The sequence below is a fragment of the Pongo pygmaeus genome, chromosome 3, assembly GCF_028885625.2.
Source record: "Pongo pygmaeus isolate AG05252 chromosome 3, NHGRI_mPonPyg2-v2.0_pri, whole genome shotgun sequence".
Taxonomy (NCBI): Eukaryota; Metazoa; Chordata; class Mammalia; order Primates; family Hominidae; genus Pongo; species Pongo pygmaeus.
Genome location: NC_072376.2, coordinates 14651449 through 14669992, shown reverse-complemented (window position 1 = coordinate 14669992; position 18544 = coordinate 14651449). Strand labels below are relative to the sequence as shown.

General features: G+C 37.0%; 2 protein-coding genes across 4 annotated transcripts in view; one reads left to right on the top strand and one right to left on the bottom strand.

Annotated features, from left to right (window-relative positions):
* Positions 1–18544, bottom strand: part of CC2D2A (coiled-coil and C2 domain containing 2A) — a 184876-nt gene that overhangs the window by 1568 nt on the left and 164764 nt on the right. The window lies entirely within an intron of this gene.
* The window catches only part of FBXL5 (F-box and leucine rich repeat protein 5), a 49252-nt gene that overhangs the window by 5673 nt on the left and 25035 nt on the right, over positions 1–18544 (top strand). The window contains exons 2-5 of one of the 3 annotated variants that reach the window (XM_054485972.2): positions 5455–5670; positions 9261–9356; positions 11455–11641; positions 13463–13645. In XM_054485972.2, coding sequence (XP_054341947.1) covers positions 5455–5670; positions 9261–9356; positions 11455–11641; positions 13463–13645 — 682 coding nt within the window. The remainder of the gene's footprint in view (positions 1–5454; positions 5671–9260; positions 9357–11454; positions 11642–13462; positions 13646–18544) is intronic. The other 2 variants (XM_063663539.1, XM_063663540.1) reach the window with 2 other exon arrangements.

Sequence of the window (18544 nt, the reverse complement as noted above, 5' to 3'; positions counted from 1 at the left end):
TAGGGTTTAGCCACATCCCTGGGTTTTATCCACTAGGTGTCAGTAGTACATTTCCAGTGGTGACAACCAAAACTGCCTCCAGATCTTGCCTTTTATCTCTGGGGGATGGGTAGGGGGGTGGCAAAATTACTGCCTTGGTGAGAACTGTTGCTTTAGAGCAAGTGTTCTTTCTGACAATTTACTCTCTTGGATCTGAAAAGATAGCTTTATTAATGGGACTAACATTGTGTATGTAGAAAAGTCATAGATGTTAGAGTTTTAGGGACTTGGTCTCGGTTGTGTTGTTCACTAGTTGTATGATGTGGGGTAAATTTTCTTCCTGAGCCTCTGTTTGTTAGTCTGTAAAATGAGGATTTTAATATCTACTTTTTAGGTTGTTTTAGGAATTAAATATATAAAAACACTGGAGTAATTTCTCACACATCATTGGCTTCTGTATGTCCTAGAAATTATTAGTGTCCAGGTTTTCTCCATAAAGTCTATATGTGAAGGCAAACAATTTTAAAAACTTTATATAAACAGATTTCAAAAAAGTTAAATTGTGTATATTCTGTTGATTCTTTTCTTTTTCTTTTTTTTTTTTTTTGAGACGTAGTCTTGCTCTGTCTCCAGGCTGGAGTGCAGTGGTGTGATCTTGGCTCGCTGCAACCTCTGCCTTCCGGATCCAAGCGATTCTTCTGCCTCAGCCTCCTGAGTAGCTGGGACTACAGGCTGTAGCTGGGACTACAGTAGCTGTCAACCACGCCCAGCTAATTTTTGTAGTTTTAGTAGAGGTTAGCAGAGATGGGGTTTCACCATGTTGGCCTAGATCTCTTGACCTTGTGATCCGCCTGCCTCGGCCTCCCAAAGTGCTGGGATTACAGGTGTGAACCACTGTGCCCGGCCCTGGTTATTCTTTTAACTGCTAAATTTACTAACTGTAGATGCCAGGTTAAAAACATTTGCACTTTTCATGTGGAGAAAAACTGAGTTGGGTAGTATCTTTAAGGACTTTTCTCTCTGTTGCTTTTTTTTTTTTTTTGGCTTTGTTTTCACTTCATCAAATCAACAAACATGTTGAGGATTTAATATAGATAAAAATCTTATTTCTTCAACCTGTTGTACAAAATATTTTGTATTCTCCACCAAGAATTTAACTTGATCTGTTGATCTGTTGATCATTTTTTCCCAGATTTATTGGGGTATAATTGACAAATAAAAATTGTATAAATTCAAGGTGTACAATGCAATGGTTTGATATACATGTACATTGTATAATGATTACCAAAATCAAATTGACACATCCATCACCACAAATGATTAACCTTTGTGTGGGAGTGGTAAGGACACAGAGGATGTACTCTCAGCAAATTTTGAGTACATAATACAGTATTATTGGCCATAGTCACCATACTGTACCTTATATCCCCAGAACATACTCACCTTAGAACTGAAAGTTAGTGTTCTTTTTTCAGCATCTCCCCATTTTCTCCATCCCCTGCTCCCTGACAACCACCTTTCATACTCTGCTTCTATGAGTTCTACTTTAGATTCTATATATAGTGAGATCAATTTATCTCTCTGTATCTGGCTTATTTCACTTAGCTGTTTTCCAGGTTCATCTATGTTGTTGCAAATGACAGGATTTCCTTTTTTATGACTGAATAATATTTTATCGTATATATCACATTTTCTTTACTCATTTGTGGACAAGCACTCAGGTTGGCTCTATATCTTGACTATTATGAATAATGCTGCATTGAACATGGGAGTGCAGATATCTCTTAGAGATCCTAATTTTATTTACTTTGCGCATATACTCAGGAATGGGATTGCTGGAACTTATGGAAATTACATTTTTAATTTTCTGAGGAATTTCCATACTGTTTTCCATAATGGCTGTACCAATTTCTTTCTAATGATATTTTATTTTGGTGTGAATACAGAATTAATAACAGAAAAGTCTACTAAATAAGGCTTACAGATGCCTAGGTAGGGCTTATATTCTGTGTTCTTTATATTAACTTATTAAATTATCACAGGTAGCCAGGTGCAGTGGCTTGTGCCTATAATCTCAGCAACTCAGGATGCTGAGTCAGGAGGATCGCTTGAAGCCAGGACTTTTAAGATCAGCTTGGCCAACATAGTGAGACCCCGTCTCTAAAAAATAAAAAAGTAACTGGGTGTGATGCGCACCACACCTGTAGTTCCAGCTATTTGGAAGGCTGAGGCCAGCAGGAGGATCACTTGAGCCCAGGAGTTTGAGGTTGCAGTGAGCTATGATCATGCCAGTGCACTGCAGCCTGGGCGACAGAGCAAGACCCTGTCTCAAAAAAATTCTCACAAGAACTCTATGAGGTAGTTAATATTATTAGCCCTGTTTTACAGATGAAGAAACTGAGGTACAAAGAAATGTAATGACTTGCTGGTAGAATGGATTTACACCTAGGCAATCTTGCCCTAGAGTCAGTGCTTTTAACTACTGTGCTAGATTAGCTGGATATAGATTCTATCTGTAATTTAGAGTCTCTTTATATAGTTACTATAGTTAATTTGACTGTCAGTTTGTGGCATGAAACTAATATTTACCTTAATGTGTTATTCTAAAAGAATTTCTAATAAGCTAATGAGAATATATTCAAAATTCCCTGTATGTCTTTTAAGATATTATTTTTCTTAACTCATGTTAGGGCATTACAGTCTTGCCTTGGTATCCTCCTATTTTGTGGGAGATTGTTTTCAAGACACCCGTGGATACCAAACTCCATAGATGCTCAAGTCCCTTAGATAAAATAGCATAGTATTTGCATGTAACTTACACATATCTTCCCATACGCTTTAAATCATTTTTAGATTACTTATACTACATAATACAGTGAAAATACTATGTATGTAGTTGTTATATTGTTTTTTATTGTTGTTATTTTTTATTTTTATTATTTATTTATTTATTTATTTATTTTGAGATGGAGTCTTGCTTTGTCACCCAGGCTGGAGTGCAGTGGCATGATCTCGGCTCACTGCAACCTCTGCCTCCTGGGTTCAAGTGATTCTCCTGTCTCAGCCTCCCGAGTAGCTGGGACTACAGGTGCACACCACCACTCCCTGCTAATTTTTGTGTTTTTAGTAGAGACGGGGTTTTACCATGTTGGTCAGGCTGGTCTCGAATTCCTGACCTCAGGTAAACCATTCACCTCAGCCTCTCAAAGTGCTGGGATTACAGGTGTGAGCCACCATGCCCAGCCTTTTTCAATCCACAGTTGGTTGAATCTGTGGTTTCTGCATCCCCATGGAGGCTGACTGTGTTTACTTTTTGCCATTAAAAAAATAATATCTAGAAGCTGGAAACCATCATTCTCAGCAAACTATCGCAAGGACACAAAAACCAAACACCGCATGTTCTCACTCATAGTGGGAATTGAACAATGAGAATACATGGATGTGCGAAGGGGAACATCACACACCGGGGCCTGTTGTTGGGTGGGGGGAGAGGGGAGGGTTAGCATTGGGAGATATACCTAATGTTAGATGATGGGTTAATGGGTGCAGCAAACCAACATGGCACATGTATACATATGTAACAAACCTGCACGTTGTGCACATGTACCTAAAACTTAAAGTATATTAATAATAATAAAAAAATAATATCTAGCATTAATGGTTTCTTTTGATTTGTACCCTGCTTCTACTAAGGCTATTTTTAAGTTTGCCTTTTTTTTTTCCCCCAAAAAATGATACATGATAGTATTTGCAGAGATTAGCCACTAATGGATTTTATTGTAATCTTGTGGGGCATTTCTTATGATTTAAAAAAAATCTATAATACGTATTTAACCAAATCTATCCTACCTGTGTTTTTTGTGTGGCTTAAGAGCCAAGCATCACTTCTACATTTTTAAATAGTTGGAAAAAATCAAAAGAAGAATAGTATTTTGTGACATGTGAAAAATTATATGAAATTTGAATTTCAGTGTTTATAAAGTTTTATGGAAATACAGCTACAGTCATTCATTTACGTATTGTCTATGACTACTTTTGTGCTACAACTGCTGAGGTAAATAATTGCTACAGACCACATGGCCTGCAGAAGTTAAAATATTTATTATCTGTCCTTTTATAGAAAAGTTGCCAATTCTTGCTGTAGATTATTATGTATTGCAGTTAACTGTTCATTGTCTTATTTACCTTCACTGGAATGGAAACTCCATAAAGGCAAGAAATCTTTGTTTTGTTCATTGATATATCCCAGGTACCAAAGAACAGTGCCTACCTCATAATAGCTACTCAGTAAATATTTGTATAGAGTAAAAAAGTATGAATTTATAAAAAATGAATATTTAATTTTCAAAATGATAATAGCTAATGTTTATTGAGTACTAACAACCATGTGAAATACAGATGTTTTATTATATCCATTTAACATCAAGATTAAACTAACACATTAAGAAAGAAAAGTAGGCCGGGTGTGGTAGCTCATGCCTGTAATCCCAGCACTTTGGGAGGCCGAGGCGGGTGCATCATGAGGTCAGGAGTTCAAGACCAGCCTGGCCAAGGTGGTGAAACCCCGTCTCTGCTAAAAAATACAAAAATTAGCCGGGCGTGGTGGTGAGCACCTGTAATCCCAGCTACTCGAGAGGCTGAGGCAGGAGAATTGCTTGAACCTGGGAGGCAGAGTCTGCACTGAGCTGAGATCATGCCACTGCACTCTAGCCTGGGCGACAAAGCAAGACTCCGTCTCACAAAAAAAGAAAGAAAGAAAAGTAACTTACCCAGGGTTACACAGTTAAGTAATGGTAGAACTGGTATCCCATCCTAGAGAATCTGACTTTATAACTGGTTCACTATGACTCTTAAAATGCATAATCCACACTACTTTTTATAGAAGATAGTGAATTTTGTTATGTATAGTAGGAATAATTTTGTTTCAGGAGCTTGTATATCATCTGTTTTGATGCTCTGTCATCAGACTGTCATTCCTGCTCATAACAGGCAGTAAGACAGCTTAGATTATGTTCCATTTTAGGACTACTAGATACTTTAGAAAGCAAGTCTAGGAGGTGTGGTGTTAGTAGCTTTTCCCCTTTCATCTACCCGTCTGTTGTATTTAACCTAATCAAGTTTCCCTCTTTAAAATTTCTGCCTGCCTGTATTTAGCATACATATAGAGTAATGAAATTTTAGGTTTAGAAGGGGCCTGGTTTAATCTCTTCTATTTAAAGAAACCGTGATTTGTGCACATATCATTTTTCTGTATCACCAAGCCCTCCAGAATGCAAACCAACATCTTCCTGGCCTAGTGCACTTTTTATTATACCATTATAACTTGTTAATTTATGAATTTCTTTTATTTGTACTTTAACCAAGTGTAAAGGAAGTATGCTGTGTGCAAAAGTGAATAGGGATGTATTTGAATATTTTTTATTTGTGCATATTTGCACGTATTTATTACACTTTTCTTTTTAAATTTTTATTCAGCTTTCTAAAACCAATTTTTCCAACAACAACGATTTCCGTGCTCTTCTGCAGTCTTTGTATGCTACTTTCAAGGAGTTCAAAATGCATGAGCAGATTGAAAATGAATACATTATTGGTTTGCTTCAACAACGCAGCCAGACCATTTATAATGTACATTCTGACAATAAACTCTCTGAGATGCTTAGCCTCTTTGAAAAGGGACTGAAGAACGTTAAGGTAAGTTGCAAAAATGGATATTCAACTGTCAAAACTTGTGCCATCTTCTGGTATGTCATTGGCAAAACTTGTCACTGTTTTATAGTAAATGATGTAATGTTGAAAAAAATTATTTTGTCACTTGTTAAAGATGGCAAGGAAGACTATTTAAAAAGAACTACTGCAGTGGGGAGTTTGCAGTAGTGGAGAGAGATGAGGCCCAACACTGAATACAGTAAGGACAAGTAGGGATTTATATCCAAGGGGCAAAGTGGGAAGAGTGGATGGAAAACTACTGAGGAAACATCAAGGCCAAGGGGATTCTTGCTAGACTAACTATAAAATTCTTGCTGAAGGCAGGAGGATAGTAACATATTGAAGGATCAGTAGTTTGATCAGATGTAGATGCAGATCAGATACTAAGGCTGAGAGATTTTCACTAAACCAATTCAGCAGGATTTTTGCTGAACTAAGCTGGACAAGAACAGAGTATAAGGTCAGGCCTAAGTTGAGAAGAGGGCCCAGAGGAGCCTGACTCCGGTTTGGTGAGAGTCTTCATCAGTTACCTCTTTATTACTGTTTAATAAAATTTTATAATGAATGCTACTCACCAAGTCTGAAAGCTGTTTTTGTAAGTTGAAGTTTTAATGATAAAATTTTACATTCTGTAACATTTGCTGAATTCTTAAAGGAAAGCTATCCAGTTAATAGTGACCAAAGGTATAATTATTACTTAGAATGAATAAACACTTTAATTTTATAAATTTTACTTGTTTTAGAATTGAATACCAGCCAGGTGCAGTGTGCAGTGGCTCACACCTGTAGTCCCAGCATTTTGGGAGGCTGAGGCTAGTGGATCACTTGAAGTCAGGAGTTCTAGACCAGCCTGGCCAACATAGTGAAAACCTGTCTCTACTAAAAATATAAAAATTAGCCAGACATAGTGGCAGGCGCCTGTAATCCCAGCTGAGACAGGAGAATTGCTTGAACCTGGGAGGCAGAGGTTGCAGTGAGCTAAAGATATTACTGGGTATAGTTTAGGATAATCATGTAGAGAGACTTTCTTCTTAATTACATTTATATATTATAGGATTTTGAAATTTGATCTTAGTTTATTTCCCTTCTGGCTTGGTGAAGCATAAGCTTAAGTTACAACTCTGTTAAGCCACCATGTGCCCCTCACCTGGAGATTTATGTTCTGGAAAGGCTGTTCTACAGCTTAGGGAGGATGGATTAAAGATAAAAGACTAAAGGAGGAAGACCATTATTAAAAAATTATTCCAATAGTTTCTGGAAGAATACTTAGTAGCTACTTGGTGGGGAGGTGTGGGAGGTTTGGTTGGGGTAGGGTACTAGATAGTAATATTAATAGAAGGGAGATTTACTTTTTTATTGAATATTCTTTTGTATTCTTCGAATTTTGTATCACATTATGTATTGCCACATGAATACACCTTCAATAAATCTGAACTAAAGTCATGACTAGTGGAAATAAAGGGGAGGGGATCAAACTTGAGAATTACGTAGGAAATAAAATTGATAGAATGTAGTGATTATACTTAAAGGGAGGAGGAAAGAAGAGAAAAGAAATAAAAACGAGGATTCAGCCTGACTTTCTAGAGTATATAGAAGAGGGTCAGGAAATAAAAAGATTCATTCTTGACAGATTAAGTTTGAACTGCTTGTGTAATCCAGATGGGCATTTATTAATAGGAGGTGGTAAAGATGGGTTTCATGGTCAGAAGAGTGACCCAGTATGAAAAAGCAAATTTGATAGTTATTATTAGCATATAAGTAGGAATGGAAGCCATGTGGATATGCTTAGGGAAAATGTGTAAAATCGTAAGAGAACAGGACGTTGGATTGAATATTGGGAAGCAGTTGAATAAATTAGTTCTAGAAAAAGAGACCAGAGAAGACTTAACAGAGATAAAATATTTTCATATTTTAAAAGTTTTCATAGGCTGAGCATGGTGGCTCATACGTGTAATTCCAGCACTTTGGGAGGCTGAGGCGGGCAGATCACTTGAGGTCAGGAGTTCGAGACCAGCCTGGCCAATGTGGTGAAACCCCATCTCTACTAAAAATACCAAAAAAATTAACTGGGAGTTGTGATGTGCACCTGTAGTCCCAGCTACTCAGGAGGCTGAGGTGGGAGAATCGCTTGAACCTGAGGTTGCAGTGAGCTGAGATTGCACCACTGCATTCCAGCCTGGGCAACAGAGCAAGGCTTGTCTCAAAAAAAAAAAAAAGTTTTCATTATTTTATAAATTTTCCACATGCTTTGAGAGGGCTGATATAGAAGTGGGGAAATGTGATTTTAGGTTATGAGGAAGAACTTTATAGCTCCTTAGAATTGCCCAGAATTAGAATGAGTTACTTCAAGAAATAGTGAGCACCTTGCCTTTAGAAGTGTTGATATTGATATTTATAACCTTACATCAAATTTTTTTTTTTTTTTTTTTTTGAGACAGAGTCTTGCTCTGTCACCCATGCTGAAGTGCAGTGGTGCAATCTGGGCTCACCGCAACCTCCTTCTCCCAGGTTCAAGCAGTTCTCCGTGCCTCAGCCTCTCGAGTAGCTGGGATTACAGGTGCCCATCATTACACCTGGCTAATTTTTGTATTTTTAGTAGAGACAGGGTTTCACCGTGTTGGGCTGGCTGGTCTTGAACTCCTGACCTCAGGTGATCCGCCTGCCTCTGCCTCCCAAAGTGGTGGGATTATAGGCGTGAGCCACCGTGCCTGGCAGGATAATGTTAACAGGTACAGTTGACCCTTGAACAACATGGGGATTAGGGTTTCCAACACCCTGTGCTGTTGAAAATCCATGTATAACTTTTGAATCTCTCAAAACTTTACTTACGGCCTGCTACTGTTGACTGGAAGCCTTACCAATAACATAAAACAATCGATTAACAATTATTTCATATATTATATGTAAAAATATATATATACTGGATTCTTACAATAAGGTAAGCTAGAGAAAAGAAAATGTTACTAAGAACATCATATGGAAGAAAAAAATCTATTCACTATTTATTAAGTGGAAGTGGATCATCATAAATGTCTTTATCCTCATTGACTTCACATTGAGTAGGCTGAGGAGGAAGAAGAGGTGGGGTTGGTCTTGCTGTTGCAGGGATGGGAGAGGCAGAAGAAAATCGGTATTTAAGTGAACCCGCACAGTTCAAACCTGTGTTGTTCAAGGGTCAACTATATTCTGAATTTTTTAGTGGAGGAGACACTAGATGACCATAAAGGGATTCTGTAATGATACAGTCTATTAGGCTTAGAGATATATTAAGAGAACTGACATATAGAAATTATATAAATGTATAATTAGAAATCAAATCAGTAAAAGTTATGGGTAGATACCTGCTACTTTTAGACTTTATGATATTTTAAAAATATGGGGTTACATACATTACTAAAGTAATTCAAAGCTTACTGTTTTACGGATATCTTTTATGCTAAAAGTACAGAGACCACTTTGCAATTTGTCTATTTTTTTATTCCGGAGGTTTTATGTCACATTTTAAGCCACCTTCCTGGGACCAGACATAATGAAGCAAAACTTTTATAAAAATGTATTTTTTTTTTGGTTTCCAGAATGAATATGAACAGTTAAATTATGCAAAACAACTGAAAGAGAGATTGGAGGCTTTTACAAGAGATTTTCTTCCTCACATGAAAGAGGAAGAGGAGGTAAGCATAATTTTTCCCTCTTGTGATTTAGATCTATAACATTCTTAAAATACTATTTGGCTTTAGAGACTCTTCAAAATAACGCATAGGAAGATGTGTCTGGTTGATGGAGAGAAGAACCCAGTTCTGTTTGGGAAAAAAGAAAAGCCAAGGAAAAAAAAAAGTTTGTTTTGTTTTCTCAGAAATGTTGTTGCTTTTCATTGAATAGATGATTTAATTAATTTACTCAGGAAATATTAATTTTCTTTTTTGTAAACAGCTCTGTCTTAAATGTTAATAACTTATGTTACCCTAATGTCTTTTCAGAACCTTTAGAGGATTCTTTAAACTTTTAAATATTTTTTTTGTTTTTATGTTATGTTTAAAGATTTTTTCATGTTTTTTTTTTTTTTTTTTTTTCCAGTAGTGTACTTTAGTATTTAAATGGTGGCTTTAAATTTATTAGTCTTGGCTGGGCGTGGTGGTTCACGTCTATAATCCCAGCACTTGGGAAGCTGAGACAGGAGGGAGGATTGCTTGAACTCACGAGTTCGAGACCAGCCTGGGAAAAATAGCAAGACCTCGTCTCTGCTAAAAATTAAAAAAATCAGCTGGGCATGGTGGCATGTGCCTGTCATCTCAGCTACTTGGGAGCTTGAGGTGAGGGGATTGCTTGAGCCCAAGAGGTTGAGACTGCAGTGAGCCATGATTGCGCCATGGCACTTCAGCCTGGGTGACAGAGCAAGACCGTGTCTCCAAACAAACAAAAACATTTATTATCTTAAGCCTACTATACATGTATTAGGGTATCATTGAATGAATGGGCAAAATGTTTTCCCTTTTTCTTCTGTCTCTAATATGGGATGAATATCAGAGTAAGAAATAGATAAATTATTTTATGAGGAACTGAATACCTGTTCAGCTGTAAATCAGTTATTGTAGTGATTCTCAACTATAGCTTCACCTTATAGTCAAATTGATATTTACACAAACAAACAAAAGAAACCCCAACAGTATTTTAAGCCCTTTCCAGACAAATTACATAGAGTTAAATCAGAGGACATGCATTGACCTGGGTATTTTTTCAGGGCCCCCCAACTCATTGTAATATACAGCCAGTGTTGAAACTGCTGAATTTCTAGACTGACCAGTGTTTTTTAACTGTATGATATCCATCACAATTATCTGTGTAAGTGAAAACAAAACAAAAAAAGCCTTGTTTCCAACCTCTAAAGATTCTAATTCTGTAAATTGGAGGTTGAGACTAAGCATCTCTTTAGCAGAAGAAATCTCCATAGATAATTCTTGTAGGAACCACTGTTCTAAAATAATGATTTGAGGGAACATTTCCAAAATCCAGAAACAATATTGAAAAGTTAAGTGTCTCAGTAGAGTTCTGACTTTTATGGTTCCAGTACACTGGGTACTACTCTCATGTGAGGCAGAGGCCCTGTTTGGGTGGAGTTCAGTTACTCTAGTCCCAGAAGGCAGTTAACTGACCTAAACATCTAACAGAATGATTAAGAGGGATCGACAAATTCTATAAAGGGAAAGCCTTCTGGTCCTCATGCTTTAAAATTGTTTTGGATTGATTTACTAGCTGGAGAAACCATAACAAGAAGGCTTTATTTTATTTATTTATTTTTTTTGAGACAGAGTTTTGCTCTTGTTGCCCAGGCTGGAGTGCAATGGCACGATATTGGCTCGCCGCAACCTCTGCCTCCCGGGTTCAAGCGATTCTCCTGCCTCAGTCTCTCCAGTAGCTGGGATTATAGGCATGCGCCAGCACACCCGGCTACTTTTGTATTTTTAGTAGAGACGGCGTTTCTCTATGTTGGTCAGGTTGGTCTCGAACTCCCGACCTCAGGTGACCTACCCGCCTCAGCTTCCCAAAGTGCTGGGATTACAGGCGTTAGCCACCGCGCCTGGCCAGGATCTTCTTGATGTACTCTTCTCTGCAATTTTTAGATAAACTAACTCAGTGGTAACAACTAAAATTTTTATCTTTTTGAGATACATGGTCATAATACGACATTCGAGCCATTAATAATTTAAAAGGGTGTAGAGTAAATCAACAAGAATGAAGCATCTTTCCTCATGAATATTTTGTTTAATTTAGGTTTTTCAGCCGATGTTAATGGAATATTTTACCTATGAAGAGCTTAAGGATATTAAAAAGAAAGTGATTGCACAACACTGCTCTCAGAAGGATACTGCAGAACTCCTTAGAGGTCTTAGCCTATGGAATCATGCTGAAGAGCGACAGAAGTTTTTTAAATATTCCGTGGATGAAAAGTCAGATAAAGGTGAGATTCATATATATAAAGAACAATTTATTAGTTGTAAGGTCATTGACATCTTACTGATATGAACTGTAGATTTTGGTTGAGGAATAATTCAAGTTAGGCCTGCACTGTGGTCAGTTAAAGGCGTTATTTTCATGTATCAATTTAATTGAAGACGATGGTTCTCATTTTAGAATTTAGTGTTGTATATGATAATTTAACATATACTTGGGACATATTCAGTGTAGTGTTTCTTGAATAAATTTATATATGAATGAATCAAAATTATTGAAAACTACCAGTACAGAGCACTGGCCTGCTCAAAATTGATCAGTCAAAATTGTTGAAAACTACCATTACACAGAGCACTTTTGTGATATCATCCTGCTTCCTGAGCTTTATTGACTATAGTGGCTGCTTTTCTCTTTCCTTGTGTTTTTTCATTGGTTTTCAAAATTAGTTATGTTTATAGATTATTTTCATCCTTTCCTATGTATCATTTTTTCAGCTTGTATCCAGTAATATTCAGAGGAATAAGTACTAGAGGCAGAATTTTTCTGTATTGTTACTCTGAGAATACAAATGAGAAATGCAAATAAAACATGCTGCCTTTTTTTTTTTTTTTTAAAACTACTTCCTCAGTAATTATTTATGTTCAATAGCTTTGCTTCTTCAAGATTAGTGGCAGCAGTGGGATTTCTGTTAAAATAGCTTGGAGTTTTTTGAAATTGGTCCTTTTATTTTTATTTAACAAAGTAGGTGAAATGCATGTTGAAACTAAAATAATTTTACAAATTAAGCTCTAATTAATCTTGTAAAGCTTGTATGCCTTACCCTGAAATGTAGCTTGTGCTTTAGATACCAAGCTAAGACTTGTTGTGTCTGGTTTAATTGTAATTATAACATGGGATTTAAAAGCATCACACTTATTACATTTTATTTTCCCACCCCTTCAAAGCAAATTGTAGCTGTATTATGTTTAAAATATTTGGCAGTTTAAAAGTGGTAGTTTAAAGAATGTGATCATAGCATCTAAGTGCTTTGTGAAACAAATTAGATATATAAAGTACTCAAATTCTTCATAGGACTTTAGTGATGAATCTTTTATATTTTTTATTGTAACACTTCATTTTCATTTTTATTTTGGAAATTATTACTGAAATAATACATTATAGGTTTATACATCCTTAAGTACTTCCTGCAATAGTTGCTGACAAAAGTTTTCTTATCAATGTGTGAAACAACATCAGAAATGTTTACATTTTGTCGTCTCACCTGCGACATAAATAATTGAAGTAGTTTAAAGCACCTCTAGGTTAAGGCAGTCAGATTTCGCAGATGTCTTGTATGAAATGTGAAAATCAAAGAGGGAATACAAGGAAGATTATTGACAAGAGTCATAATGCATAAATGGAAAAGGTCATGAGATTTGTGTATGTCATTAAAAATGCCTTGGAGATCTCATAATCTGGCTGACTCTATACTTGTTGATTTAAAGCTGTATAACCTGTTTGGTTCCTTTTTCAAGTGATGCTACTTAATGCTACAAAGTGAGTATTGTTTTTTCTGTGATGCCTTTGTAAGAGGAAGTTAATTCTGTGTTCATTATTGTAGCTCCCACTGATGAAGTGTGATTTGGGCCATGATAGTTTAACCCTACTGGTTCTTCACAAGTTTAACATCCCCATGTTACCTCTAATACATGTTACTTCATTTTCACATCTTGCAAGTAGGAAGGAATTGACTTCAGGCACTGGATTTTGTTTATAGAAATGTAATTGTAATTTCTTATTGCATTTGCTCTTTAGCCTTTACTGGTAAAGTTTTTCTTTTTTATTTCAGAAGCAGAAGTGTCAGAACACTCCACAGGTATAACCCATCTTCCTCCTGAGGTAATGCTGTCAATTTTCAGCTATCTTAATCCTCAAGAGTTATGTCGATGCAGTCAAGTAAGCATGAAATGGTCTCAGCTGACAAAAACTGGATCGCTTTGGAAACATCTTTACCCTGTTCATTGGGCCAGAGGTAGGTAAATGGGTTTTAAAAATATTTTCATGTATTTTTCTAGATGAATATTCATTTACATTAATGAGCAAGGCCAGAGAGAGAAACTCTGAGAGGTCAATCAAAAAGCAGATTTTATAGTTAGATGATGTGTTGGTGGTATATATTTTTGGAAAACTAGCAATGCTGAAATTCATGGGTAAATTATAATAATGTCTGTAATTAAAAAAAATTAGGAAAATATATTTGTGGGAGGGTACGCAAAAAGATTGACAAAATGTTGATAATTATTGAAGGTAAGTGATACATACATGGGGATTCATTATACTAGTTCTTTCAGCTTTTGACTGTTTTTCAGAATTAAAAGTTAAAAATTAAATTAGTAAGCTTTCAAAACGGCTTTAAATAATTATGTTTAATAATTATATGAATATTTTAAAAATACAGAATAAATTCTATAAAATTTAAGGGTGATATACCATTATGGCTCCATTTTGGTGATGGCTCAAAATAATTGTGATTCTGTTTTTGTCTTTGACCTATCTTTATTTGATTGGTAATGCCACATTCTCTGAATCACAGTTTCATATTAATATCATTATAGTAAATTACTTTCACATGTGAACAGTTAAAGAAAATTTTCTTTTCATCAACATATAATGCAGTTATGGGTTAAATATAACTAATAGAGCATACATTTTTTCTGTCACTGAATTAAAACAATTTCTGCCAGGTGAGTTTTTTTTTTTTGAGGCAGAGTTTTGCTCATGTTGCCCAGGCAAGAGTGCAATGGCACGATCTTGGGTCACTGCAACCTCTGCCTCCCAGGTTCAAGCGATTCTCCTGCCTCAGCCTTCCAAGTAGCTGGGATTACAGGCGTGCACCACCACACCTGGCTGATTTTGTATTTTTAATAGAGGTGGGGTTTCACCATGTTGATCAGGCTGGTCTCGAACTCCTGACCTCTAGTGATCCACCTGCCTTGGCCTCCCAAAGTGCTCTAATTGCAGATGTCAGCCACCATACCCGTCCTAGGGGAATATTAGCTTCCAAATTCACATAATTTTTTAAAATTGTTTTCTGTTTATGACTTTATGTCTGATGTAAATTGTGAGTCTGATTTAAAAGCAATTTTATTCATTACAATAACGTATAGCACTTTTTTTTTTTTTTGAGACGGGGTTTTACTCTCGCCTAGGCTGTAGCTCAGTGGCACGATCTTGGATCACTGCAACCTCCACCTCCCAGGTTCAAGCAATTCTCCTGCCTCATCCTCCCGAGTAGCTGTGATTACAGGCACCCGCCACCATGCCTGGCTAATTTTTTATATTTTTAGTAGAGACGGGGTTTCACCGTGTTGGTCAGGCTGGTCTTGAACTCCTGATCTCAGGTGATCCACCCATCTCGGCCTCCCAAAGTGCTGGGATTACAGGCTTGAGCCACCGCGCCCGGCCACGTATAGTACTTTTAAAATAAGCTGTTAGATTTTTTTTTTGAATGAAGCTATGTGGAATATTAGGTAGACTTATATCATCTAAATAATTAGAGTTGTTATGTGGGAAAATTTTTTCTGTTGTAGGATAATGAAATATTTAGTAAAAAGGCAAACATGGATGCAGAAAATATTTTCTGTGGCTATTTTTAATTTTTAAGAATTATTAAGAATTATGTCATGATTTGATAGGAGTGTCAAATGTGATAATGCTGTGCTTTCATGAATTCACCTAAATCTCAAATATACTGCTTTTTTCTGTTTTTAATATGTTTAAACAGAAAGTTCCAATAAGTCTGGGCTACATACAGAGACCTCATCTCTACTAAAAAAATAAAAAAAATGGCCAAGCACAGTGGCTTACACCTGTAATCCCGGCACTTTGGGAGGTTAAGATGGGCGGATCACCTGAGTTCAGGAGTTTGAGACCAGCCTGGCCAACATGGTGAAACCCTGTCTCTACTAAAAATACAAAAATTAGCCAGGCGTGGTGGCAGGCACCAGTAATCCCAGCTACTCGGGAGGCTGAGGCAGGGAGAATTGCTTGAACCCGGGAGGCAGATGTTGCAGTGAGCCGAGATGTGTCATTGCACTCCAGCCTGGGCAACAGAGTGAGACTCCGTCTCAAAAAAAACAAAACAAAAAATAAAATATTAGTCAGACATGGTGGCACATGCCTGTAATCCCAGTTACTTGAGAGGCTGAGGCGGGAGGGAGGATCATTTGAGCATGGGAAGTCAAGGCTGCAGTGAGCCATGATCACATCACTGTACTCCAATCCGGGTGACAGAGGGAAGACTCTGTCTTAAAAAGAAAAAAAAAAAACAATAGAAATCGATTTTTATTTATTTACAGTATGTTCTTTGAGTGGTTCTCAATCAAATTGATTTTTCCCTCTTCCAGGGGATATTTGAAATATCTGGAGGCATTTTTGTTTGCCCCATCTTTGGGTATCATACTGGCATCTAGTGGGTAGAGGCCAGGGTTGTTGCTAAGCACCCTATAATCCACAGGACAGCACCCAAAAACAGTTACCCAGCCCAAAATGTCAGTATTGTCAAGGTTGAGAAACCTTAATTTAGATGTAATGTTAAGAGTTCAGTAAATTGGCCTGGCACGGTGGCTCACGCCTGTAATCTCCTAGCACTTTGAGAGGCCAAGGCAGGCAGATTGCCTGAGCTCAGGAGTTCGAGACCATCCCGGGCAATAAGGTGAAACCCTGTGTCTACTGAAATACAAATACAAATAAAAATAAAAATAAATTAGCCAGGTGCGGAGGTGCATTCCTGTTATCCCAGCTACTTGGGAGGCTGAGGCACAAGAATCACTTGAGTCCGGGAGACAGAGTTTGCAGTGAGCGGAGACTGTGCCACTGCACTCCAGCCTGGGCGGCAGAGTGAGACTCTGTCTCCAGAAAAATGAGTTCAGTAAATTGATTCCACATAATCTCTCATTTCGTGATCATATAATTTAGTTGCAGTACATTCTCCAGGACCTATGAATTTATAGTTTAGCTTTACATTAATCTTTCCCTTTGCTTCTGTTCCCATCTGCTTCTGAACTGCTGACTGGTTAACTACAGAGTAGACAATCCTGCTTCCTTTTATTTATTAGCTGTTATCATAATGAGGCTATTGTGGGAACCAGTGTGAAACGACAGCAGGGGAAAATGTTTGCTCGTCGTGATTTCTAAAATTTTATGCAAGACTTGATAATCATTAAGCTTATTTCTATAAAAGATAAAGTTGAAAAACTTTTTGTGTAGAGAGTAGATACATAGCAGGTACGTAGCAGACTCTATACATTTTTGTAGTTATTGTTCTGTTTACATAGTTTGAAAGAGAAAGATTTACTTTGGGAAAATATGAACTATTGGTTAATTGATTATTATTGTTAATTGAACCCACCCGTCATAGTTCTTCTCAGTGTGTCTGAAATGGAATCCTTTGCTTATTTCAGTGTAACTTTTTTTAACCATAATTAAATATTTCTAAAAAATTGCCCATTGCCTGGGCAAAAACTGGAAGCATTCCCTTTGAAAACTGGCAGAAGACAAGGATGTCCTCTCTCACCACTCCTATTCAACTTAGTATTGGAAGTTCTGGCCAGGGCAGTCAGGCAGGAGAAAGAAATAAAGGGTATTCAATTAGGGAAAGAGGAAGTCAGATTGTCTCTGATTGCAGATGACATGATTGTATATTTGGAAAACCCCATCGTCTCAGCCCAAAATCTCCTTAAGCTGATAAGCAACTTCAGCAAAGTCTCAGGATACAAAATCAATGTACAAAAATCACAAGCATTCTTATACACCAATAACAGAGAGCCAAATCATGAGTGAACTCCCATTCACAATTGCTGCAAAGAGAATAAAATACCTAGGAATACAACTTACAAGGGATGTGAAGGACCTCTTCAAGGAGATCTACAAACCACTGCTCAACAAAATAAAAGAGGACACAAACAAATGGAAGAACATTCCGTGCTCATGGATAGGAAGAATCAATATCGTGAAAATGGCCATACTGCCCAAGGTAATTTATAGATTCAGTGCCATTGCCATCAAGCTACCAATGGCTTTCTTCACAGAATTGGGAAAAACTACGTTAAAGTTCACATGGAACCAAAAAAGAGCCCACATTGCCAAGACAATCCTAAGCCAAAAGAACAAAGCTGGAAGCATCATGCTACCTAACTTCAAACTATACTACAAGGCTACAGTAACCAAAACAGCATGGTACTATTGCCAAAACAGAGATATAGACCAATGGAACAGAACAGAGGCCTCAGAAATGACACCACACATCTACAACCATCTTCTTTCACAAACCTGAGAAAAACAAGAAATAGGGAAAGGATTCCCTATTTAATAAATGGTGCTGGGAAAACTGGCTAGCCATATGTAGAAAGCTGAAACTGGATCCCTTCCTTACACCTTATACAAAAATTAATTCAAGATGGATTAAATATGTAAATGTTAGACCTAAAACCATAAAAACCCTAGAAGAAAACCTAGGCAATACCATTCAGGACATAGGCATGGGCAAGGACTTCATGACTAAAACACCAAAAACAATGGCAACAAAAGGCAATATTGACAAATGGGATCTAATTAAACTAAAGGCTTCTGCATGGCAAAAGAAACTACCATCAGAGTGAACAGGCAACCTACAGAATGAGAGAAAATTTTTGCCATCTACCCATCTGACAAAGGGCTAATATCCAGGATCTACAAAGAACTTAAACAAATGTACAAGAAAAAAAAAAACAACCCCATCAAAAAGTGGGCAAAGGATATGAACAGACACTTCTCAGAAGAAGACATTTATGCAGCCAACAGACACATGAAAAAATGCTCATCATCACTGGTCATCAGAGAAATGCAAATCAAAACCACAATGAGATACTATCTCACACCAGTTAGAATGGTG